General features: G+C 42.7%; 2 protein-coding genes across 4 annotated transcripts in view; one reads left to right on the forward strand and one right to left on the reverse strand.

The window, feature by feature from the left end:
* Positions 1-20,271, reverse strand: part of LOC112633192 (calcium-binding protein P-like) — a 40,484-nt gene extending 20,213 nt beyond the window's left edge. Inside the window, exon 1 of the mRNA XM_025399639.1 lies at positions 20,179-20,271. Coding sequence (XP_025255424.1) covers positions 20,179-20,271 — 93 coding nt within the window. The remainder of the gene's footprint in view (positions 1-20,178) is intronic.
* Positions 1-25,428, forward strand: part of TCF20 (transcription factor 20) — a 126,075-nt gene that overhangs the window by 28,763 nt on the left and 71,884 nt on the right. The window lies entirely within an intron of this gene.

Below are 25,428 nucleotides of genomic sequence, written 5' to 3' on the forward strand. Positions count from 1 at the left end.
AGGTCAGAAGGGAGCATGGGCCTAATAGTATGAGAGCAAGGTAGGAATAGCTTTGAACCTGGGGCTGGGGCACTTGAGTCTCATAAATGGAACAAAGTTTTGTGAAGAGAAGTGTGAATACATGGTTGGGGGCATTGTTCTGACTGCGGAGGGATGGTGGTGGGAAAGAGAGGGAAGGGCCGGAAATAGATGATGAATTGATCATTTTGGCCTCTTGCTGCTCTGATTTTCTCATGGCCAAAGCCCTAGTCTGCATAGGAAGGATCTGTAAAATTTAGCAGTTAGCTTAAATAAAATGGATTTACAGGAAATTTTGGCATCAACCCATTTTGATTCCAAAACAGATTGGCAAGGATATTTTATGTACCCAAACCTTTTTAATAATAAATAATGTGAATTTTTTTTTTTTTTTTTGAGATGGAGTCTCACTTTGTTGCCAGGCTGGAGTGCAGTGGCGTGATCTCAGCTCACTGCAGTCTCTTCCTTCTGGGTTCAAGTGATTCCCCTGCCTCAGCCTCCCAAGTAGCTAGGACTACAGGTGCATACCACCACGCCTGGCTAATTTTTTTGTATTTTTAGTAGAGACGGGGTTTCACCATATTGGCCACGATGGTCTCGATCTCCTGACCTTGTGATCTACCCGCCTCGGTCTCCCAGAGTGCTAGGGATTACAGGCATGAGCCACTGTGCCCGGCCAACAATGTGAATGTTTTTATATAAATAATAAATTCCAAGGGCTAGGACTTGTTCTAAACATTTGACAAAAAAATTAGGAGGTAATGTTATTACCTCTATTTCAAATGAGGAAACTGAATCACAGGTTGAGTGACTTGACCAAGGTCACCCAACTATTAAGTAGCAGAGCCAGGATTGGGAATTGGGAAAAACTCACCTCTACTCATGTTTTTCCTCTACTTTCTTTTTTTTTTTTTGAGGCGGAGTCTCACTCTGTCGCCCGGGCTAGAGTGCAGTGGCACGATCTCTGCTCACTGCAAGCTCTGCCTCTTGGATTTATGCCATTCTCCTGCCCCAACCTCCCGAGTAGCTGGGACTACAGGCGCCCAGCACCATGTCCAGCTAATTTTTGTATTTTTAGTAGAGACGGGGTTTCACCGTGTTAGCCAGTATGGTCTCAATCTCCTGACCTCATGATCTACCTGCCTTGGCCTCCTAAAGTGCTGGGATTACAGGCGTCAGCCACCGCACCTGGCCTTTTCCTCTACCTTTTTTTTTTTTTTTTTTTTTTTTTTTTTTTGAGACGGAGTCTCGTTCTGTCCCCCAGGCTGAAGTGCAGTGGCGCGATTTTGGCTCACTGCAAGCTCCGCCTCCCGGGTTCAAGCCATTCTCCTGCCTCAGCTTCCCGAGTAGCTGGGACCACAGGCGCCCGCCACGCCTGGCTAATTTTTTGTATTTTTTAGTAGAGACGGGGTTTCACCATGTTAGCCAGGATGGTCTCGATCTCCTGACCTCATGATCCGCCCACCTCAGCCTCCCAAAGCGCTGGGATTACAGGCCTGAGCCACTGCGCCCGGCCTCCTCTACTTTCAAACCACAACAGTCATCAACACAGAAGACTTCTGCGGCCAAATGTGTGTGGGTTATTCCCTACGCACCAAGCAGCGAACACCAGCAGGGTGTCATCTAATTCAGTTCTGACACTGACTACACGGAGATAGTATCAGATGCCACAGGTTGGGTGCTAAGTCCCCAAGACTGTGCCCCACATTCCAGAAACTAGTCCTAAGTCCAGGGCCTCCAGAACTTCTGATTAATTGGCTTAAAGTTGGGGTTCCCACAGCCCCCTCTTTGAGTTCAGTTGATTTGCTCACAGAACTCAGGGAAACACTTCGATTTACGAGTTTTTAAATAAAGGATATTGGAAGGGATACAGTCGAAGAGATACATGAAGCAATGTTTGGTGGAAGGGACATGGAGCTTCCATGCCCTCCTGGCCACCACCCTCCTGGAACCTCCATGTATTCAGCATCCAGAAGATCCCCAAACCTTGTCCTCTTGGGGTTTTTTTTTGGGGGGGGGTGTTTTTTGTTTGTTTGTTTTTCGAGTTTAGGAGTGGAGGCTTAATAGGCAAAAGAGGAGAGAAAGAGAAACAGCAGTGCTCTCTGTAGAGAGAAGGGTCTAAAATGGAGACCAAGAGCCTCAGAATGAAAGGACAGAGTTGGAGTTCGCTCCTCTGTTCACAGTTTCAATGAATGTTGAAATTTGATATCCCAGACGAGGCCACCAGTATGAAGCAGCTACGTTGTCTGGGCTATATACCCTGAGGTTCATTGTCACGCTCCAGGAAAATTTAGGACACAGACACACATGAGGAGATTAGGAGCAGAGGTTTAATAGGCAGAAGAGAAGAGAGGGGGGGATCTTCTATAGACAGAGGAGTTTCAGAGCAGAAAGGACCTCCTCTTGAATTTTTTTTTGTTTTATTTGAGACAGAGTTTTGCTCTTGTTGTCCAGGCTGGAGTGCGGTGGCATAATCTTGGCTCACTGCAACTGCAAGCGATTCTCCTGCCTCAGCCCCCAGAGTAGCTGGGATTACAGGCGCGCGCCACCCCACCCGGCTAATTTTTGTATTTTTAGTAGAGATGGGGTTTCACTGTCTTGGCAAAGATGATCTTGATCTCCTGACCATGTGATCTGCCCGTCTTGGCCTCTCAAAGTGCTGGGACCAGCTCCTCTTGGATTTTTATGGAAGTTTCCTGATGTCAGTATTTCTTCTCCCAGGGTATAGGGTGGTACGCCCTCTGAGGAGGGTCTTAAGAGCCACAGTCTGAAAGGTGGGGAAGGATTAGAGTCCTGCCTTAGGGCAGGTGAATGGAGGGCAGGTGAGAGATTCTGTTTCCCCAGGCCTTAACATACCCAATATTATAATAGAAGACTGTTACAAGAGCTGGACCAAACCCAGTATATATCTATGACACCACAGGCACCCTGGCTCTGGACTCTATGCCCTTAACTTGTACCCTGTGTGAATCGGTTTAATTTAGATGAATTGGAATATAACTTGCAGGATAAGTTTGTGGCCATTTGAAGAGGAAGAGTTTAGTTTTGGATTGTAGAAACAAAGAAAAAGAAAGTGGAGTGGAACTGGAAAGTGCTATCCTGGGATCTACCTGGGAGAATAGTCTGCTGTGTGAGGGCAAGGACCTGTCTGTTCCCCATCATATTCCCAGCATCTAGAACAGTGCTTGGTATGTAGCTAATGCTTAGCAAATATTTTTGAGTGACTCAATAAATGAAGTAAAATTTTGCTGCCAGCTCTCAAAGGAATATACTGTGGAAGCTTCAGTTACTGGGTTTTTTTTTTTTTTTTTTGAAAGGGAGTTTGGTCTTGTTGCCCAGGCTGGAGAGCAACGGCACGATCTTGGCTCACCGCAACTTCCACCTCCTGGGTTCAAGCGATTTTCCTGCCTCAGCCTCCCAAGTAGCTGGGATTGCAGGCATGTACCACCACGCCCTGCTAATTTTGTATTTTTAGTAGAGACAGGGTTTCTCCATATTGGTCAAGCTGGTCTCAAACTGCCGACCTCAGGTGATCTGCCCGCCTGGCTTCCCAAAGTGCTGGGATTACAGGCATGAGCCACCACGCCCGGCCTCTTCAGTTACTTTTTTCTCTTTGGTTCATTGTTCAGAATCCTTTCTGAATTAATGAATTTATTACTTGTTTTTACTGACTTACTTTGTTCAGCTTTTCAAGGAATGCCAGTTCACTTTTACTGTTTTCAGGATTTAAAAAAAAATCAACTTGCTTTCAAAATCAAAATATTAGATTTTAATATTCCAGCATAACTTTTTATATAAAACTTTTGTTGATGCTTTTGGTTTTTCATACGCCTATATTTAAGGTGTAAATCTTGAAAATATTACTAAGGAATTGGAATTGACATCTGATTATAGTAGAGATAATATGTTTCTCATCCTTTTTAGAGAAGTTTAATAAATACTTTTCAACAGACCAAGTATTATCTCTACTTACTTTTTTTTTTTTTTTTTAAATATTTTGATACTAGCCTATCCTGTATATGTTGAAGAAGCTTTCTTAGTGAGTGATTCGTTAGGAAATTCTCCCCCTGGAACCCAATGACACAATGCAACTCAATTAGCGTCTCTACTAATGTAAAGTCACAACATTGATCATGTAGAAGTCATGTATCTGATTTCATTAGCAAATTAATAGGTGGTATAGGTTTCTAAGGAAGAGTAACTAATGCATTCTCTCTGCTTTAGTTTACATTAAATCATTAGGGAATAGGGAAATAGGAATTTTTTTGTTTTGCCACTTATAAATGACTAAAGCCTGAGTTTTTTTTTTCCCAATGGCCCCCTGTCACTTGAAGGCCTTAGTTTTATAAACCAATATTTTCCTTCTCTTATTGACCTGATTCAGTTTTATTAGCCTTTTATTAAAATATATACTATATACTTCATATTTTATTTTTCGTTAAACATTTGACTCTACTAAATTAAATATTTGAAAAAAACTATAACAGTATTTTTATTCTAGAGTTAAAATGGTTGTATGAAAAGTTATCTTTGTTGAAATAGTTATATATAGGGATAATTATATACGTTTAAAAATGCCAAGATTGTTACTCTAGTGTTTTTTTTTTTTTAAAGCTGTTAAAGGCTGGGCACGATGGCTCATGCCTGTAATCTCAACACTTTGGGAGGCTGAGGTGGGTGGATCATGAGGTCAGGAGATTGAGACCATTCTGGCCAACAGGGTGAAACCCCATCTCTACTAAAAATACAAAAATTAGCTGAGTGTGGTGGCGCGTGCCTGTAATCCCAGCTACTTGGGAGGCTAAGGCAGGAGAATCACTTAAACCTGGGAGTTGGAGGTTGCAGTGAGTCGAGATCGTGCCGCTGCACTCCAGCCTGGCGACAGAGCTGAACTCAGTCTCAAAAGCTTTTAAAACTGTCTTGTGTGTGGATAAAGGTGACTTTTAAGACTGTTTTATAAAATATTACCCAAGTTTATGTTTGTAGATGTTAGCTCTCCCAAAGGTTTCTTGAATATTTGTTTCAGATGGGTATAGGCCATAGTTCTGAAATAAACAGTTCTTTTGTTTCCTTTTCTTTTTTCTTTTTTTGAGACAGACTTTCGCCCTGTTGCCCAGGCTGGAGTGCAGTGGTGCGATCTCGGCTCACTGCAACCTCCGTCTCTTGGGTTCAAGCGATTCTCCTGCCTGAGCCTCCTGAGTAGCTGGGATTATAGGTGCGTGCCACCACACGTGGCTATTTTTTTTGTATTTTTAGTAGAGACAGGGTTTCGCCATGTTGGCCAGGCTGGTCTTGAACTCCTGACCTCAGGTGATCTGCCCACCTCAGCTTCCCGAAGTGCTGGGATTACAGGCACGAGCCACTGCGCCTGGCCTAAAAGACACAGTTCTTGATGCCATAATCCCAAATACTGAAATCTCAAAATACCAAAATCCAAAAAATGTAATTCTGGAAAAAATAATTTAAAAAAAATTATTTAAAAGACACTTATTTGGGCCAGGTACGGTGGCTCACACCTGTAATCCCCAGCACTTTGGGCGGCCTAGGTGGGCAGATCACTTGAGGTTAGAAGTTTGAGACCAGCCTGGCCAACATGTCAAAACCCCATTTCTACTAAAAATACAAAAATTAGCCAGGCATGGTTGCATGTGCCTGTAGTCCCCACTACTCGGGAGGCTGAGGCACGAGAATCACTTGAACATGGGAGGCAGAGGTTGTAGTGAACTGAGATCTATGCCACTGTACTCCAGCCTGGGTGACAGAGTGAGATTCTGTCTCAAAAAAAAAAAAAAAAGACACTTGTTTGGCCAGGTACAGGGTCTCACACCTGTAATCTCAGTATTTTGGGAAGCAAAGGTGGGCAGATTGCTTGAGCCCAGGAGTTCAAGATCAGCCTGGGCAACATGGAGAAACCCTGTCTCTACCAAAAAACAAAAACAAAAACAAAAACACAAAAATTAGCAAGGCAGCATGCACCTGTAGTCCAGTTACTTGTGAGACTGAGGTGGGAGGATCTCTTGGGTCTGGGAGGCAGAAGTTGAAGTGAGCTGTGATAACGTTGCCTAGGCAACAGAGCAAGACTTTGTCTTCAAGAAAACAAAAAACAGACAAAACACTTATTTACATTTTTAAGGGGGATTTATTTGAGAAACAAAAACATGACAACACTTCATAGGCCACTTAATATAGTTTGGATGCCGGGCGCGGTGGCTCAAGCCTGTAATCCCAGCACTTTGGGAGGCCGAGACGGGCGGATCACGAGGTCAGCAGATCGAGACCATCCTGGTTAACACGGTGAAACCCCGTCTCTACTAAAAAATACAAAAAAAAAAAAACTAGCCGGGCGAGGTGGGCGCCTGTAGTCCCAGCTACTCGGGAGGCTAAGGCAGGAGAATGGCGTGAACCCGGGAGGCGGAGCTTGCAGTGAGCTGAGATCCCGCCACTGCACTCCAGCCTGGGCTACAGAGCTAGACTCCGTCTCAAAAAAAAAAAAAAATATATATATATATATATATATAGTTTGGATATGTTTCCCTGCCCAAATCTCATGTTGAATTGTAATCCCCAATATTGGAAGTGGAGGCTGGTAGAAGGTGATTGGATTATGTGGGTGGATTTTTCATGAATGGTTTAGTACCATCCCCTTGATGCTGTCCTTGAGACAGTGAGCCACTTCTGGCGAGATCTGGCTGTTTAAAAGTGTGGCACCTCACACTCTCTCTTGCTCCGTCCTCATCATGTGATGTGCCTGTTCCCCCTTTGCCTTCTGCCATGATTGGAAGCTTCCTGAGGCCTTCCTAGAAGCAGGTACCACTATGCCTCCTGTACAGCCTGCAGAACTGTAAGACAATTAAATCTCTTTTCTTCTAAGTATTCCTTTATAGCAATGCAGGAATGGCCTAGTACACAATGAAATAGTAACAAATGTATTTTGCAAGTTTACTCACTCAGTATACTAACAACAGTTGCATGGGTGTTACATTTTTTAACTGTGGTCCTCTGAAATACCATGATGGACAAACTAGGTCTTTTGATGAGGTAGTAAAAACCAGGATGGGTCATCACTATATGTGCAGTAGCCTGAAGAGCAGAGATCTTGTCGAATTTTATCTTTCACAAAAGCAGATATAGAAAAAGGACATCTCATTTACTGAGGAAGTTTCAACTTTTTTTTTTTTTTTTTGAGACGGAGTTTCACTCTTGTTGCCAAGGCTGGAGTATAATGGCCTGGTCTCGGCTCACTGCAACCTTTGTCTCCTGGATTCAGGAGATTTTCCTGCCTCAGCCTTCCAAGTAGCTGGGATTACAGGTGCCCCACCACCACGCCTGGCTAATTTTTGTATTTTTAGTAGAGACAGAGTTTCACCATATTGGCCAGGCTGGTCTCAAACTCGTGACCTCAGGTGATCTGCCCACCTTGGCTTCACAGGTGCTGGGGTTACAGATGTGAGCCACCACGCCTGGCCAGTTTCAATTTTATTTGAAGAGACCGTAGTCTAGCTATGTTGCCCATGCTGGAGTGCAGTGACTATTCACAGGCATGATCATAGTTCACTTCAGCCTCAAACTCCTGGCCTCAAGTGATCCTCCTACCTCAGCCTCCCTAGTAGCCGGGACTACAGGTGCTCCACCACACCTGGCTTCCACATTTTTATGTACACAGCCAGTGCTTACACACAAAGTCAGTGTTATGATAATGCACTTTTGTGGAGTTCAGTTTGCAAAAAAATGCATAGAATTAATTAGAACTCTCTAAGTCTCTACACAATTTATACTTCCAGTATTAGAAATGATGTGAAGATAAAATAGCATAGCGAATTGGCACTACATGTGAAGGAGCAGAAATCATACACCATTTAATAATTTGGCAGAGGAGATTTCATGTATTTTTTGTCTGCGTTTTCACTTCTGCGATCCTCAAAACACTTGCTACAGTTTTATTTGCAAAGTGGTTGTGATCCACAAATTTTATAAGTATATACTGTCTATTTGAAAGTCTGATTATTGCCTGGCCATTGCAATTTCTGCTTTTGCAGCACCCGTGATAATTAGCTTTTAAACTTTTATCTTTCGCCATTAAATAGCTTTGTACACTTATCAGAGCCTTTTTGCGAGGGAGCAGTTTCACAGATCTCTTCAATTGTGCTGTAAAGAATAAAGTAAGAAGAAATGATACTCAGCTTCCCCAACACCAAATCTGTATTAGTCAGGGGTCTCTAGGGTGACAGAATCAGTAGGATATGGGTATAGATATATAAGAGAATTTATTAGGGGAATTGGCTCATATAATTATGGTGGCTGAGAAGTCCCACGACAGATCATCTGCAGACTTGAGACCCTGGGATACCAGTAGCATACCTCAGTCCAAATCCAAAGGCCTCAGCTAATGGTGTTCTCTCGGTCCAAGGTCAAAAAGCCTCAGAACCCAGGGGGCCACTGATTAAGTCCTGGAGTCCAAAGGCTGAGCATGGAGTTCTGATGTCCAAGGCAGCAGAAGAAAAGTCTGTCCCAGCTCTCAGCAATTCACCTTCTTTGTACTCTCTGGGCTCCTGGCTGATTGGATGGTACCCACCAACATAGAGGGCCGTCCTTGCCTACTGAGACTTCGCACACTAATCTCCGGAAACACCCTCACAGACACACATGACACAGTGCTTTACCAGGTTTCTAGGTGTTCGGTCAAGTTGATAGCTAAAATTAAGTCCACAGATCTATCCTTGGCAACTTGGTACCCATAGGTATCTCCTTAAACCATACTTAATTTCCAAATAATGACAATAGCAAGGTCATAGTTCCACCTAGCATGGTGTAACTATTGTGTACAACCAAAACTATGCAAATCCCCTGCCCCAAAATTTGGCTTTTGGAATTTCAACATTTGGGATTTTAATCTTTTGGGGTTGTGATTTTAAACATTAGGGATTTTTAGACTTTAGTCTTTTGGGATTTTAACATTGAGGATTATGGCATTTGGGATTATGATTGGTACTGATTTCGGACAGTTTTTGCTAAATCTAGTGTTTAGATACAGCAGCAAAATAATTTCTATGTGTATTTAATCACTGATCTAGTAAATCAGTAGTTACCAAGTACCAGGCACAGTGCACTTTTTATATACATTATTTAATTATCTCAGAATAACCTAATAAAGTCAATACTTTATCTGTAAAATGGGGATAAAGAAACAGACTGAAGAGAGATTCATTCATTTGGAAAAGGTTACTCAGCCACTAAGTGATAGAGCCAGGGCTATCATGCAGCTCTATGTGGCTTCAAAACCTGTTGCTCCATTTTAATGTAAAATGTATGCTTTGTGAAAATGTACACCATGTGGCTGCTGCTTTCTCCCCACACTGACAGGCCTTCCCTGCCCACCTGAGCCCACGCAGCCCCCACATGAGTACGTGCTCTCTCCCTCTGCCCCATTCTCTCTCCTTCACAGCATTTATCTGACAGTCTTGTCTTTTTATCTGTTTCCTTCACAAAATGTAAACACCATGGAATGGAAACTTGGCCTACTCCATCCCTGTCTGCATCCCTGTTTCCTAGAGTAGAGCCTGGCACACGGTAGGAGCCAACATATTTATTGTAAAAACTGTGAACCAGAAGGTTATATCAGTCCACAATATTCACTTTTTAAATCACTTCTTTAGAACAGACTATTAATTTGTCCTTTCTAGTCAGCGATTTTAAGTGAAGGAATTGAAGAGAGGTGTCTTGAAGAGATGTAGAGGGAACCAGTCAAGTAGGAGACAGGTCAAGGCTTGTGGAAGTAGAGATTGGCAGTGGTTTGAATGAGCATAGTGCTGGACCTGCCTGAGCTCTTGTAGCTTCGTGAATAGTAACCCTTCTTCCCCAGTCCCTGGTCTAGTGTCTTCCCAACTACTGCCAGAAAGTCTTCTGAAAGGTAGCTCTTGTCATATCCTTTTCATTGTGTACTGAATTAAATTTAGATACCTTACCTTGGTCTTCAGGGTTCCACGGTAGGACCCTGCCCTGCCTCTCCAGCCCCATCTCCTGGTTTCCCCACTTGTATTCTCTGCTGCAGCTTGGTGTCCCAGAGGTGCCTCTATTTCCAGGTCTGGGTCTGTGTCCTCTTTTCTGTTCTCCATCTTTTTTTTTTTTTTTGAGATGGAGTCTCGCTCTGTTGCCCAGGCTGGAGTGCAGTGGCACAATCTCCACTCGACTCACTGCAAGCTCTGCCTCCCGGGTTCATGCCATTCTCCTGTCTCAGCCTCCCGAGTAGCTGGGGTTACAGGCACCCGCCACCACGCCTGGCTAATTTTTGTGTTTTTGGTAGAGACGGGGTTTCACCGTGTTGGCCAGGCTAATCTCAAACTCCTGACCTTGTGATCCGCCCACGTCGGCCTCCCAAAATGCTGGGATTACAGGCATGAGCCACTGCGCCCGGCCTATTATACCTTTCTAAACGTGTTCTTGCCCTCCTCCCGCAGTCCTCCCTGAGGGCAAGATTATGGTATTGTCCCCTGCCATATCCTTTACAGTCCATTGAACACATGAACAAACAATCATTTTAGAGGTAGAGAAAAACAATGTAGAAAAAAAGACAAACAAGTGGTATTTCGTTTTGGCGTAGGGAAGACTTGTCCTTTGCCGAGGATTAGTTTTGGTGGTCAGGAACCTTTTTGAAGCCATGAAAAACAATGTAGGTAAAGAATTAAGTATATTGAGGCCAGGCCTGGTGACTCATGCCTGTAATCCCAGCCCTTTGGGAGGCCGAGGCGGGTGAGTCACTTGAAGTAAAAGAGTTCAAGACTAGCCTGGTCAACATGGTGAAACCCCATCTCTACTAAAAATATGAAAGTTAGCTGGGCGTGGTAACATGTGCCTGTAATGCCAGCTACACGGAGGCTGAGGTAAGAGAATCGTTTGAACCTGGGAGGTGGAGGTTGCAGTGAGCCAAGATCATGCCAGTGCCCATCAGCCTGGGTGACAGAGTGAGACTCCATCTCAAAAACAAAACAAAACAAAACAAACGAAAAAGAATTAAGCATATTGGGTCTAGTATTTTAGAGTAGAAGAAAAGAAACCAAATGGGGAAACAACTGAGAAGCACCATTTTTCAGAGTTTGGGGATGAGTCCTAGTACTTGTCCTCAGCGTGTTCAGCAGTGTTGTATGGGAAACAGACAAACTAGATCATTAATAATACATTGTAAGAATTTGACCATAGAGCTGGCTGTGGGGGCTCATGCCTGTAATTCCATCTATTCAGAAGGCTGAGGTGAGAGGATTGCTTGAGGCGAGGAGTTGGAGACCAGCCTGGGCAACGTAGTGAGACCTCCTCTCCAAAAAGTACATAAATAACATTTGAAAATAAAATTGGCCATAGAGAGGGAAAGGCTCTAGAAAACATTGGTTAATTCTAGTAAAGCTTAGTGAAAGCTAGCGATCTTGGCAAAATCGAGGTTCTGAGCAGGTGGGCAGAAAGGTTGGCATCACACTGGAGGAACCTGTCTTAGGGTGAATACATGAATTGTCTTGAGGCCCTTCAAAGGGCGTAGCAGAAGGTATCACAAGAATATTTTAGGAAGATAATGGTGAAAGGTTAGTTTTTAGTACTTGCACGCAGTTCTTAAGGGAGAAGTAGGTCAGTGTTCAAAGAAACAATATCTAGTTTAGTGTTAGAAACCTCCCAGATAGCTTGCTCCCTTCTCCCAGTCCTTTGCAACCACCAGTCTGTTCTTCCACGTTTCATGTTTTTGCAGGGCCGAGATGCATAGCCATGGGAATGAGGTGTAAAGGAGGCTGGACACAGTGGTTCACGCCTACAGTGGGAGGCTAGGTGGGAGGATCACTTGAACCCAGGTGTTGGAGACCAGCCTGGGCAGCATAGTGAGACCTTGTCTCTACAAAATTAAAAAATAGCCGGTCATAGTGGTGCGTGCCTGTAGTCCCAGCTACAAAGAGGAAGAGGAGGAAAGGGGAAGACTATGTAATGAATTACTCATTCTTGCATGTCCTAGGTTCTTCTCAGTTACACCTTTTTAGATATTTTTTTTTTCTTTTCTGAGACAGTATCTGGCTGTGTTGCCCAGGCTGAAGTGCAGTGGTGTGATCACGTCTCACTGTAATCTCCGCCTCCCAGGCTGAAGCGAATCTTGTGCCTCATCCACCCCAGTAGCTGGGATTACAGGTGTGCACCACCATGCCCAGTTAATTTTGGTACTTTTTTGTAGAGATGGGGTTTTGCCATGTTGCCCATGCTGGTCTTGAACTCCTGAACTCAAGTGATCTTCCTGCCTCAGCCTCCCAAAGTGTTGGGATTACAGGTGTGAGCCACTGCGCCCAGCCAGATTTTTTTAATTGATATGAAATTCACGTGACAAAATTAATCATTTTTAAGGGAACACTTGAGTGGCATTTACTACATTCACAATGTGTGCACCCATGACGACCTGTATCTAGTCCCAAAATAAACTTGGTACCCATTAAGCAGTTACTCCCCTTGCTCCCTTCTCCCAGTCCTTTGCAACTACCAATCTGCTTTCTGTCTTTAGATTTACTTACTTTGGGTATTTCATTAGATGGAATCGTACAATATATGACTTTTCATGTCTGGCTTCTTTCACTTAGTACGTAGTGTTTTGAGATTTATCTACATTGTATTGTGTATGAGTACTTCATTCCTCTTCATGGCTGGATAAATACTCAGTTTTATGTATACACCACCATCTGTTCATCCGTTCATCTGTTGATGGACATTTCAGTTGTTTCCATCTTTTGGCTATTTTTAATAGTGCTGCTATGAACATGTGTGTATATCTATTTGTTTGGATACCTGTTTTCACTTACTTTGAGTATCTACCTAGGAGTGGAATTGCTGGATCATGGTAATTCTGTATTCAACTTTTTGAAGAACCACCAGACTTTTTCACAGTGGCTGAATATTTTATATTCCCACACGTGGCCCAGGCTGGAGTGCAGTGGCGTGATTGCGGATCACTACAGGCTTCACTCACTGAGCTCCGGCGTTTCTCGTGCCTCAGCCTCCCGAATAGCTGGGATTACAGGTGTGTACCACCATGCCTGGCTAATTTTTGTATTTTTAGAAACAAGGTTTCACCATGTTGGCCAGGCTGGTCTCGTAACTCCTGGATTCAAGTGATCCACTGTGCCTGGCCCCACCAGCAATATGTGAGGGTTCCAATCTCTCCATATCATCACCAACACTTGTAATTTTTTGTTTTCCTTCCTATAGCCATCCTACTGGGTATGAAGTGCTGTCTCATTGTGGTTTGTTTTTCCTGATACATGAACTTTTTAAGAAAAATGTTAGTAGACTTTATTTCTTAGAGCAGTTTTAGGTTTACAGAAAAAATGAGCAATAAGAGAGTTCCTGTTTACCCTCCCTCAATCCCGCCATAGTTTCCACTATTACTGTAAATGTATCATATTAGTGTGGTGCGTTTGCTACACTTGATATACAATATTGATACTTTATTATTAACTCAAGTTCAGTTCATATTTGACCTTTTTTGTTTGTTTTTGAGACAGCGTCTTGTTCTGTCGCCCAGGCTGGAGTGCAGTAGTATGATCTTAGCTCACTGCAACCTCCCATCTCCAGGGTTCAAGCGATTCTCCTGCTTCACCCCTTCTGAGTAGCTGGGATTACAGGCACCCACCACCATGCCCGGCTAATTTTTGTATTTTTAGTAGAGATGGGGTTTCATCATGTTGGCCAGGTTGGTTTCGAGCTCCTGACCTCAGGTGATCCATCCATCTCAGCCTCCCAAAGTGCTGGCATTACAGGCGTGAGTCACCATGCCTGACCTTTTTTTTTTTTTTTTTTTTTTTTTAAAGAGACAGCATGTTGCTCTGTCAGCCAGTGCAGTAGTGCAATCATAGCTCACAGTAACCTTGAGCTCCTGGGCTCAGGTGAGATTACAGGTGCTAGCCACAGCGACTGACTTGAGTTCATTCTTCATTGTATGTTCTGTAGGTTTTGACAAATGTATAATGTCTTGCATCTGCTAATACAGTGTGATACAGAATAGTTTCATTATCCCAGGAGTCACCTGTGCTCTCCCCGTATTCATCCTTCCCGCTCTTCCCTTGGATCCTTGGTAATCATTGATCTTCCTACGGACTTCACAGTTTTGCGTTTTCCAGAATATTATAAAGTCACGTAGCTGCTTCAGATTCATGTCTTTCACTTAGCAATAATCATTTAAGGTTCCTCCATGTCTTTTTTTTTCTTTTTCTTTTTTTTTTGAGACAGAGTCTTGCTCTGTCATCCATTCTGAAGTGCAGTGGTACAATCGCCACTCACTGCAACCTCCGCCTCCTGGGTTCAAGTGATTCTCCTGCCTCAGTTGCCCACGTAGCTGGGATTACAGGCACCCACCACCACTCTTGGCCAAGTTTTGTATTTTTAGTAGAGATGGAGTTTCACCATGTTGGCCAGGCTGGTCTTGAACTCCTTACCTCAGATGATCCGCCTACCTTGGCCTCCCAAAGTGCTGGGATTATAGGCGTGAGCCACCTTCCCTGGCTGAGTAGGGAAATCTTTACAGTTGAAAATACCTCTTCTAAATCCTTGACTTTGAGTTCCTCACACACTGAGAGTGTTATAAGTTTGTCTATATAGTATACCCTGTGATAACCCCTAGTAGGACCACAGTAGATATTTAACTGTGGGTACTGAGAGAACAGGTTCATGTTATTTTTGGAAGACCTTCTAGGTAATAGAGACCATCTGTTTTGTATTCACTAAGATTCTTGAATCTTTGGTGGTATCTCTTATTTGTTCTGGAAAATTCCCAGTAATTCTCCTCACTGCCTTGCCTGCATTCCCTTCTCATTCTAAGAGTCCAACCATACAGGGATATGTTCAACCTTTTAGTCACCCTTTCTTTTGTGATTTCTTTTTCTTCTTCTTTTTTTTTTTTTTTTTTTTTTTTTTTGAGACAGATTCTCACTCTGTCATCCAGGCTGGAGCGCAGTGGTGAGATCTCGGCTCACTGCAACTGCCGCCTCCCAGGTTCAAGCGATTCTCCTGCCTCAGCCTCCCAAGTAACTGGAACTACAGGCATGCATCACCACACCTGGCTAATTTTTTGCATTTTAAGTAGACACAGGGTTTCACCGTGTTAGCCAAGATGGTCTCGATCTCCTGACCTCCTGATCTGCCTGCCTAAATCCTCCTAAAGTGCTGGGATTAAATGGCATCCATTACAAGTGTTTTTTTCTTTTCTGTTTTTCATTCCGTGTAGATTACTTTGACCTGTCTTCAATTAATCTTCTCTTTGACCAATCTGCTTTTTTTTTTCTTGAGACAAGAGTCTCACTCTTTCCCCCAGGCTGGAGTGCAGTGCAGTGGCATGATCTTGGCTCTCACTGCACCCTCCACCTCCTTGGCTCAAGCAGTTCTTGTGCCTTAGCCTCTCAAGTAGCTGGGACCATAGGTGTGTGCTACCACACCTGGCCAATTTTTGTACTTTTAGTAGAGATGATGACCATGATGACCAGGCTGGTCTTGAACTCCTGGCCTCAAGTGAGCCACCTGCCTCAACCTTCCAAAGTGCTGGAATTACAAGTATGAGCCACCACGCCCAGCCGATTAGTCTGCTTTTAATTTAATAACTCAATGGATAGTTCTTACCAATATCTTACTGTATTTTTCTGTTGTGATTCTTTTTAAATCTGCTACATTGTTTTTTATGAATTCCTGTTGCCTGCTAAATTTTTCAAACTTGACTTTTATTTCCTGGAACATACTAAATATAGTTCTTTTATAGTCACCTGATATCTCCAGTTTTGGAGTTCCTTTGGATCTATAACTGCCTCTCGTGGTTCTTACTCATGGTACTTTGTTCATATGTTTGTGTGCTAGATACGGTATTTGAAAAATTGTTTATAGAAATAGAGGCTTTGAATGTGATGTCTTTTTCCAGGTGACTGACTGCACTAGCCAATAAGGATCATTTTAATACAAGTTGAAGCCCAGGCGCGGTGGCTAACACCTGTAATCCCAGAGCACTTTGGGAGACAGAGGCAGGCAGAACACCTGAGGTCAGGAGTTGGAGACCACCCTGGCCGACATGGTGAAATCCCCTCCTTACTAAAAATACAAAAATTAGCCAGGCATGATGGTGGGTGCCTGTAATCCCAGCTACTTTGGAGGCTGAGGCAGGAGAATTGTACGAACCCGGGAGGCGGAGGTCGCAGTGAACTGAGATGGCGCCACTGCACTCCAGCCTGGGGGACAGAGCAAGACTCCATCTCAGGAAAAAAAAAAAAAAGAGTTGAAGATTTGAGTTTTTCTGGACTATCCAGATGGTTTGAAGCTGAGTCCATGGGAGGACTGATTTACTTCTATTTCAATCTTACTCCTAGGATACAGCCCTTTGGGGCTTTAGTTCACAGGTTCGCTGGGGGTGAGGAGCACGTTACTGAGTTATGAGTTATGAGTTATCTCCTATGCAAGGCCTTGGAGTGAGCCAGACACTTTCTGGGCCTCCACTGGCAAATCAACAGATGCCCCAGGTCTTGCCTCTTTCTTTGGATTTCCATCCTTTTCAGGATATTAATTTGGTAATACCTCACTATCTTGTTAGATTTTTGTTACTTTTAGAAATATATATATATTATATCCAGTTTTTTGTCCAATTATTTAGTCCATATTAGTGCAAACGGAAAACAAGATCTTATTTTCATGGACTCATGTTATTCTAACATTAACCTGGAAACAAGTGACCGAACAGTGAGAGATACTATACTATATTATTGTTTATGTCTCTGTGTGACATTGTTAAGATGCCTGAATTGTTCAGGTAAACCATGTGGTGTTGGTTGATGGGTGCTTTAAGATTCACTATCTAGAGTGTGGTCTCTGCAGCCAGTCCCCTGATTTTTGAATCCCAGCTCTGCCACTTGTTTGCAATGTGACCAAGCAAATAACTATTCTGCCTGTCTTTTTTTGTCTAGAAAATGGAAAATAATAATTGTACCTACCTCGTGGGTGGTTGTGCCAGTTAAATTAGTTCATAACTAAAGCTTTTAGAACATTACCAGACTTAAGTAATCATTAGATAAATTTTAGCTATTGTTATTACCACCTAGAAGCTTTGGAAATACAGGGATACCTCATTTTATTGCGTTCTACTTTATTGTACTTTACAGATATTGTGGGATTTTTTTCGTTTTATAAATTGAAGATTTATGGCAACCGTGCCTTGATCAAGTCTAATTCTTCAACAGCATGTGCTCACTTTGTCTTTATGTCACATTTTGGTAATTCTCCCAATATTTTAAACATTTTATTTTATTTTTATTTTTATTTAATTTAATTTTATTTTATTTTATTTATTTTTGAGTTGGAGTCTCACTCTGTCTCCCAGGCTGGAGTGCAGCGGCGCCATCTCAGCTCACTATAACGTCCGCCTTCTGGGTTCCAGCGATTCTCCTCCTCGGCCTCTCTGAGTAGCTGGGATTACAGGCGTGCGCCACCACACCTGGCCCGAATATTAAATTTTTTTTTTTTTTCCTGAGATAAATTTTCCCTCTTGTTCCCCAGGCTGGAGTGCAATGGCGTGATTTTGGCTCACTGCAATCTCCGCCTCCTGGTTCAAGTGATTCTCCTGCCTCAGCCTCCCGAGTAGCTGGGATTACAGGCATGTACCACCACGCCCTGCTAATTTTGTATTTTTAGTAGAGACGGGGTTTCTCTGTATTGGCCAGGCTGGTCTCGAACTCCTGACCTCAGGCAATCCACCCGCCTTGGCCTCCCAAAGTGCTGGGATTACAGGCGTGAGCCGCTGCGCCCAGCCTTAAACTTTTAAAATTGTTATTATCTGTCATGAAGATCTATAATCAGTGATCATTGATGTTACTTTTGTAATTGTTTTGAAGCACCACAAAGCACTCCCATATAAGACGGCGAACTTAATCTGTACATGTTGTGTATAGATGTGTGTTCAGACTGCTGCCAACCGGGTGTTACCCCATCTCATCTTCTCCTCGGGTCTCTCTCTTCCTTTGAACACAACGGTATTGAAGTTAGGTCAGTTAATAACCTGACCGTGGTCATTAAGTGTTCAAGTGAAAGGAAGAATTGCACATCTCTCACTTTAAATCAGAAGCTATAAATGATTGCTTAGTGAGGAAGGCATGTCAGAAGCCAAGAGAGGCTGAATACTAGGCCTCTTGCACCAAACACATAGCCAAGTTGTGAATGCAAGGAAAGGTTCTTGAAGAAAATTGAAAATATGACTCCAGTGAACACATGAATGAGAAGAAAATGAAACAACTTATTGCTGATATGGATAAAGTTTTAGTGACCCAGATGGGAAATCCAAGTAGCCACAATATTCCCTTAAGCCAGAGCCTAATCCCAGAGCAAGACTTTAACTCTTTTTCACTTCTGTGAAGGCTGAAAGAGGTAAGAAGCTGCAGAAGGAAAGTTTGAAGCCAGCACAGATTGGTTCCTGAAGTTCTTGATGCCCTCTCTATAACATTAAAATGCAAGTCGAAGCAGCAAGTGCTAATGTACAAGCTGCAGCAAGTTATATAGAAGATGTAGCCAAGATCACTGATGAAGGTGGCTATATTGAACAGATATTCTTATGTCAGCCTTATGTCAGAAGAAGATGCCATCTAGGACTTCCATAGTTAGGAGAAGTCAATGCCTGGCTTCAAAAGACAGGCTGACTCTTGATTAGAAGCTGGTATAGCTGGTGAATTTAGGTTGATGCCGGTGCTCATTTACCATTCCAGTAATTCTAGGGCCCATAAATTTATGCTAAATCTACTCTGCCTGTGCTCTGTCAGTGGATCAACAAAACCTAGATGACAGCGCATCTGTTTACAGCATGGTGTAATGAATATTTTAAGGCCACTGTTGAGACCTACTACTCAGAAAAGATTTCTTTCAAAATATTACTTCTTGACAGTGCACCTGGTCACTAAGAACTCTGATGGAAATGTACAAGGAGATTAATTTTGTTTGCATGCTTGCTAACACAACATCTATTCTGCAGCCCCTGGATCAAGGAGTCATTTTGACTTTCAAGTCTTATTATTTAAGAAATATGTTTCATAAGGCTGTGGCTGCTCTACGTAATAATTCCTTTAGGGGGTCTGGGCAGAATGAATTGAAAACCTTTTGGAAAGGATTTACCATTCTAAATGCCATTAAGAACATTAAGAACATGGGAGGAGGTCAGTACATGAACAGGAGTTTGGAAGATGATTCCAGCCCTCACGAATAACTTTGAGGGGTTCAGGACTTTAGTGGAGGCAGGAACTGGAGATGTGGTAGAAATAGCAAGAGAACTCGAATTAAGAGTGGAGCCTGAAGATGTGACTGGATTGCTGTCACCTCATGATAAAACTTGAACAGATGAGGAGTTGCTTCTTATGGATGACCAAAGTGATTTATTGAGATGGAATCTACTCCTGGTGAAGATGCTGTGAACATTGTTGAAATGCCAATGAAGGATTTAGAATGTTACATAAACGTAGTTGATAAAGCAGTGGCAGGGTTGAAGAGAACTGACTGCAATTTTGAAAGAAGTTCTACTGTGGGTAAAATGCTATCAAACAGTTTGGCATGCTATAGAAAAGAATCTTTTGTGAAAGGAAGAGCCAGTCCATGCATCAGACTTCATTGTTGTGTTATTTGAAGAAATTGCCACAGCCACCTCAGCCTTCAGCAACCACCACCCTAATTAGTCAGCAGCCATCAACATAGAGGCGAGACCCTCTATCAGCAAAAAGATTAGGACTCCCTGAAGGCTGAGATGATTGTTAGCATTTTTTAACAATAAAGTATTTTTAAAATTAAGGTATGTACATTGTCTTTTAGACATAATGCCATTTCACAGTAGACTGAAGTATAGTGTAAACATATAAAAGTTAATATGTGCTGGAAAACCAGAAAATTTGTGTGACTCGCTTCATTGCCATGGTCTAGAACCAAACCCACAGTACCTGCAATGTTATGCTTGTGGCTGATTTTTCATAGAATGTTTGTGTCTCTTTGACTGTTTTGTTTTCAAAATTTAGGATTGCAGGTGACTCTCCATTGGCTTATTTCAGAATGACTGGGGTTAGGGTTGCTAATTTCATGCCAGAGGTCAGGGAAGGAGGGAGAAAACTTGCACTTTAGAGGCCGTCTGCTTCCAAGTAGAGCTCCAACTGTCAGGCCACTGTCCCTCTGTGGGGAGGGTGGGGATTGGTCTTGTGGCTTGTAGTTCTTGCCATATAGAGTAAGAATGCGCTCTGTCGGCATTCTTCGTTGTGAATTAGAGGATTGATGAGGATTTAACCCTGCTGTGATTTCTATGAATGGACTGTAGATTCCAGGGTGTGGGATCTTTCCTAATTAGAGAATGACAAAAATTACCTGTCACAGAGTGCTGTTACACCAATCAGTAGTTATTTATTGTGTTTTTTAGGGTTTATTTTGTTGTTTGTTTGATAGCTAACCTCTTTTTCCATATTTTTCCTTATTGTCTTTTACTTGTTTTTTTGTTTTTGTTTTTTTTTTGAGGTGGAATCTCACTGTTGCCCAGGCTGGAGTGTGCAGTGTTGAAATCTCGGCTCACTGCAAGCTCTGCCTCCTAGGTACAAGCAAGTGATTCTTGGATTACAGGCGACTGCCACCATGCCTAGCTAATTTTTGTATTTTTAGTAGAGGCAGGGTTTCACCATGTTGGCCAGGATGGTCTTAAACTCCTGACCTCAAGTGATCTGCCCACCTCAGCCTGGGCTTACAAAATGCTGGGATTACAGGCGTGAGCCACCGTGTCTGGTGTCTTTTACCTATTTTATGATTGGTTCAAGTTTTTACCTGAGAGAGGGAATGAGGGTGGTAATATTAACAGTGATAATTTTAATTTACATGGTACTTAACTGTTTGCAGACTTATTGTGAGATTTTTCTGTACGGTGGCAAGGTAGGTTAACTCCATTTTTGCAGATGAAGAATGTGAGACATATGGGTTAAATAACTTGCCCAAGTCACAGAACAAGTGGCAAAACTAGGAAATATTTAGATTTCCTAATTCTGATTGTAGTACTTTTTCCAACAGGTGACCCAGGAGAATCAATAGAAAATAAATTTAATAGTGGAAGCAATTGTAGATTGCTAAAATAAAATTGTATTTTTTGTTCACTTTGCTTACTAAAATAAAATCCTATTTCTGGATGATTTTCTAAACATGTTTTTCTTGGTCTCTTTCTTCAAGTCATTTAGTTTGTCTCTAGGTACGACAGTACTACTCAATGTTCTTTCTGTCTCTTCAGGAGAGAGATGGTGTGCACCAGTTGATACCCAATGTTCCCTTGTTCTTCTCCCTGGTGTGCACCCTGGTGTTCTTCTCCCTGGTATGCTCCCTGGTGTGCACCACTTGATACCCAATGTTCCCTTGTTCTTCTCCCTGATATTACATCAGAGAAGTCCCCAATTGAGAAAGGAGGAGGAAGGTTTAATGGTTACTCAAATCTCTTGGAAAAGATGGCAAACTACTGTCAGAAGTGGTTTTCTTTTGTCTCGGTGTCTGTTATATTTATACATGACACCCTCCTTATTATAGTTATGGCTTGTACCCTAAAATAAGGTCTAGAGCTACAGACATTTACAAAGTTCTTTTTTTTTTTTTTTTCCCTGAGACAGAGTCTCACTGTGTTGGCCAGGCTGGAGTGCAGTGGCACGATCTCAACTCACTGCAACCTCTGTCTCCCGGACTCGAGCAATTCTCCTGCCTCAAGCCTCCCAAGTAGCTGGGATTACAGGCATGAGCCACCACACCTGGCTAATTTTTGTATTCTTAGTAGAGATGGGGTTTCACCGTGTTGGTCAGGCTGATCTCGAACTCCTGACCTTGTTTATTTATTTATTTATTTATTTATTTTTTTTTTTTTGAGACGGAGTCTCACTGTGTCTCCCAGGCTAGAGTGCAGTGGCGCGATCTCGGCTCACTGCAAGCTCCGCCCCCCGGGTTCACGCCATTCTCCCGCCTCAGCCTCCCAAGTAGCTGGGACTAAAGGCGCCCGCTACCGCGCCCGGCTAGTTTTTTGTATTTTTAGTAGAGACAGGGTTTCACCATGTTAGCCAGGATAGTCTCGATCTCCTGACCTTGTGATCCACCCGCCTCGGCCTCCCAAAGTGCTGGGATTACAGGCTTGAGCCACCGCGCCCGGCCGAACTCCTGACCTTGTAATCCGCCCGCCTCAGCCTCCCAAAGTGCTGGGATTACAGGCGTGAGCCACTGTGCCTGGTCTTTCTTTTGTTTTTGTTTTTGTTTTTGAGATGGAGTCTTGCTCTGTCATCCAGGCTGGAGTGCAGTGGCGCGATCTTGGCTCACTGCAACCTCTACCTCCCGGGTTCCAGCAATTCTCTTGCCAAGTATCTGGGGCGACAGGCATGCGCCACTATGCTTGGCTAATTCTTGTATTTTTTAGTAGAGATGGAGTTTCACCTTATTGGCCAGGCTGGTCTTGAACTCCTGACCTCATGATCCGCCTGCCCTGGCCTACAAAAGTTCTGGGATTACAGGCGTGAGCCACCGCACCTGGCACAAAGTTCTTATGTTACTGAAATGATCTTTTTGTTTCTTTAAGGTTTTCTGACCCTGAATTAATTTGCTAATTCTTAATGCTCTTCTTGAATAATTAAAGGTAATAACTATTTCATCTTAGTTTGGAGTTAGCATTTTGATGTTTGTAATATATTTGAAGTAATCCTGCAAAGTATTTATTCGTTTGGACTGTTAAGTGAGAAGCTCAGTCTTCAGAAGGACTTTAGCTTATTGACATTTAAAAAAAGCAAGAACTAGCACATCATTTCTTGGTATTTTGGAATTGTGATGAGTTTGAGGCAACCGTGGAAGTGTAGAGTGTGTTGACTCACCTCTGCTCCTCCTAACTCCTATGTTCATTTCACAGGAGTTAATCGTCCAGACAATATTCCTCCCATGCCTGCAATCCCCAGCCATATGGAGAGGACCCCATAAACTGTAAAAAGGTCCATTGGCTTTTATCTGTAGGGGACTAAACCCATAGAACTCGGTTCTGCTTTTTGCTTCATTTGACAGGTTGACCTATGGTGTTGGTATCTCCAGTAAAATCAAGTCTAAATGCTTTGGTTGACTGCATTTCTCATTGTTTTGCTCAGGAAGGCCAAGGACGCGTTAAAATCTGTTTGTCCCCTCCTATATTTCCTTTCTAAGGTTGTTAGCCAGCACTTTTGTTTTACAGTGTGTTTTTGTTTGGACTCAACTTCTGCTCATAAATTCAGATGTGGTCAGTTGTTAAGAGCATTTTGAATTTAAATGTGTCTGTTTCACTGGTTTTGTGTCTCCATGTTTATGTATATGGAAAGTAACTTTGCATGTTTCTGCATTTCGTTTGTACTAAACTTAAGTGCTTTCTTTCAAGGGTCAGAGGCATTGAAAGTAATTTAAAAAACTCTAAAGAAACCTTTTTATTCTCATTGCTTACATTTTTAATAACAAGTTAGGTAGTTTTTATTCTTCAGAAGTGGGATTTATTATGTAAAGCCACTTTTTGGAAGAGGTGAAAATTAACCTGTCTTTCCTTATGCTTCAGTGAGAGGTGAGGTTCAGAGCAGAGAATGAGGGGAGGGATTATGGAAACCCTTTCTTGATACTCATTTTCTTCACAGATTAAAATTTTTGGTCTTCATCTGTTACCTTTATGTTTGTCGGAAAGAGAATTTATATTGTCAGCTTAATTCACCCAGTGTTTGAATGCTTGCTCTGTACGTGGCAGTAGGAGAACTAAGGTCCCACGCTGTGGGGGAAATAGAAGGGTAGATAACTCTGGTAATGCTTATCATGGTTTGTGTTCTAGGAAGGTGTTAAGGGAAAAGTGGGATTTGCACTGGACTTGACAGGTGAGTGGTATGTCAGCAAAGCTGGTATTATTCAGGCAGAAGGACCAGGCTGAACAAAGGAAAAGATGCAAAAGGTGCCTGCTGGGTGTTCTGGGAATACACAACATCGCTAAGAACGGTAGAAATTAGGGCACATTCCTTATTAGTCCCAACCTGTCGTCTTCACTGACTGGCTGTATAACCTTATGAGAGTTACTTAAACTCTCTGAGCCTTTGTTTCCTCATCTGTGTAATGACTAGTTACTACATCATAGAGTTAAGATTAAATGAGACTGTAATATATTGCATTGCAACTGGGTGCAGTGGCTCACACCTGTAACCCTAGCACTTTGGGAGGCCGAGGCAGATGGATCACTTGAGGTCAGGAATTCGAGACCAGTCTGGCCAACGTGGTGAAACCTCGTCTCTACTAAAAATACAAAAATTAGCCGGGTGTTGTGGCAAACGCCTGTAATCCCAGCTGCTCGGGAGACTGAGGCGGGAGAATCGCTTGAATCCCAGAGGCAGGGGTTGCGGTGAGCCGAGATTGCACCACTGCGCTCCGACCTGGACAACAGAGGGAGACTCTGTTTCAAAACAAACAAAAAATACTGCTTTGCACATAATTTAAACACTCAATAAAAGTAGTTGCAGTTATTAAGTTTTCTTTTTTATTTCTTGTTTTAAAATTAACGTGTTGGTCAAACTGTTTCTAAAAGGTGACTATGACCTGTAATCCCACCCCCAAAACATCTGTTGTCAGCAGTTCAATGAATATCAGTCGTCTTTTTAATTTTCATCTCTACGCACCTTTGGTGGTGCTGGTGGTAGGTTGTTTTTTGTTTTGTTTTGGTGCAATCATGCCTCAGTTAACAGAATATATCTAAGAAGTACATCATTGAGTGATTTTTGTCATTGGTCTAACATCTTAGGATGTACTTACATGCACCTAGCCTGGGTGTAGCCAACTGCACATCTAGGCTATGTAGTATAGCCTATTGCTCCTAGGCTACAAACCTGTACCGCATGTTACTGTACTGAATGCTGTAGGCGATTGTAAAAGAATGGTAAGTATTTATGTATCTGCATATATCTAAACATAGAGAAGATACAGTAAAAATAAGGTATAAAAGATAAGGAAGTTGCTCTGGGTGAGTCGGTGAGTGAATGTGAAGGCCCAGGATGTTACTGTACACTACTGTAGGTTGTATAAACACTGTACATTTGGGCTACACTAAATTTATGTTTAAAAGTTTTCTTGTTTCAGTATTATTAACCTTAGATTACTGTAACTTTTTTTTTTTTTTTGAGACGGATGAGTCTCTGTTGCCCAGGCTGGAGTGCAGTGGCGCAATCTTGGCTCACTACAAGCTTCCACCTCCCGGGTTCATACCAGTCTCCTGCCTCAGCCTCCCAAGTAGCTTGGACTACAGGCGCCCACCACCACGCCTGGCTAATTTTTTGTGTTTTTAGTAGAGACAGGGTTTCACCATATTAGCCAGGATGGTCTCGATCTCCTGACCTTGTGATCCACCTGCCTCGGCCTCTCAAA

The sequence above is a fragment of the Theropithecus gelada genome, chromosome 10 (genome assembly GCF_003255815.1).
Source record: "Theropithecus gelada isolate Dixy chromosome 10, Tgel_1.0, whole genome shotgun sequence".
Classification (NCBI taxonomy): domain Eukaryota; kingdom Metazoa; phylum Chordata; class Mammalia; order Primates; family Cercopithecidae; genus Theropithecus; species Theropithecus gelada.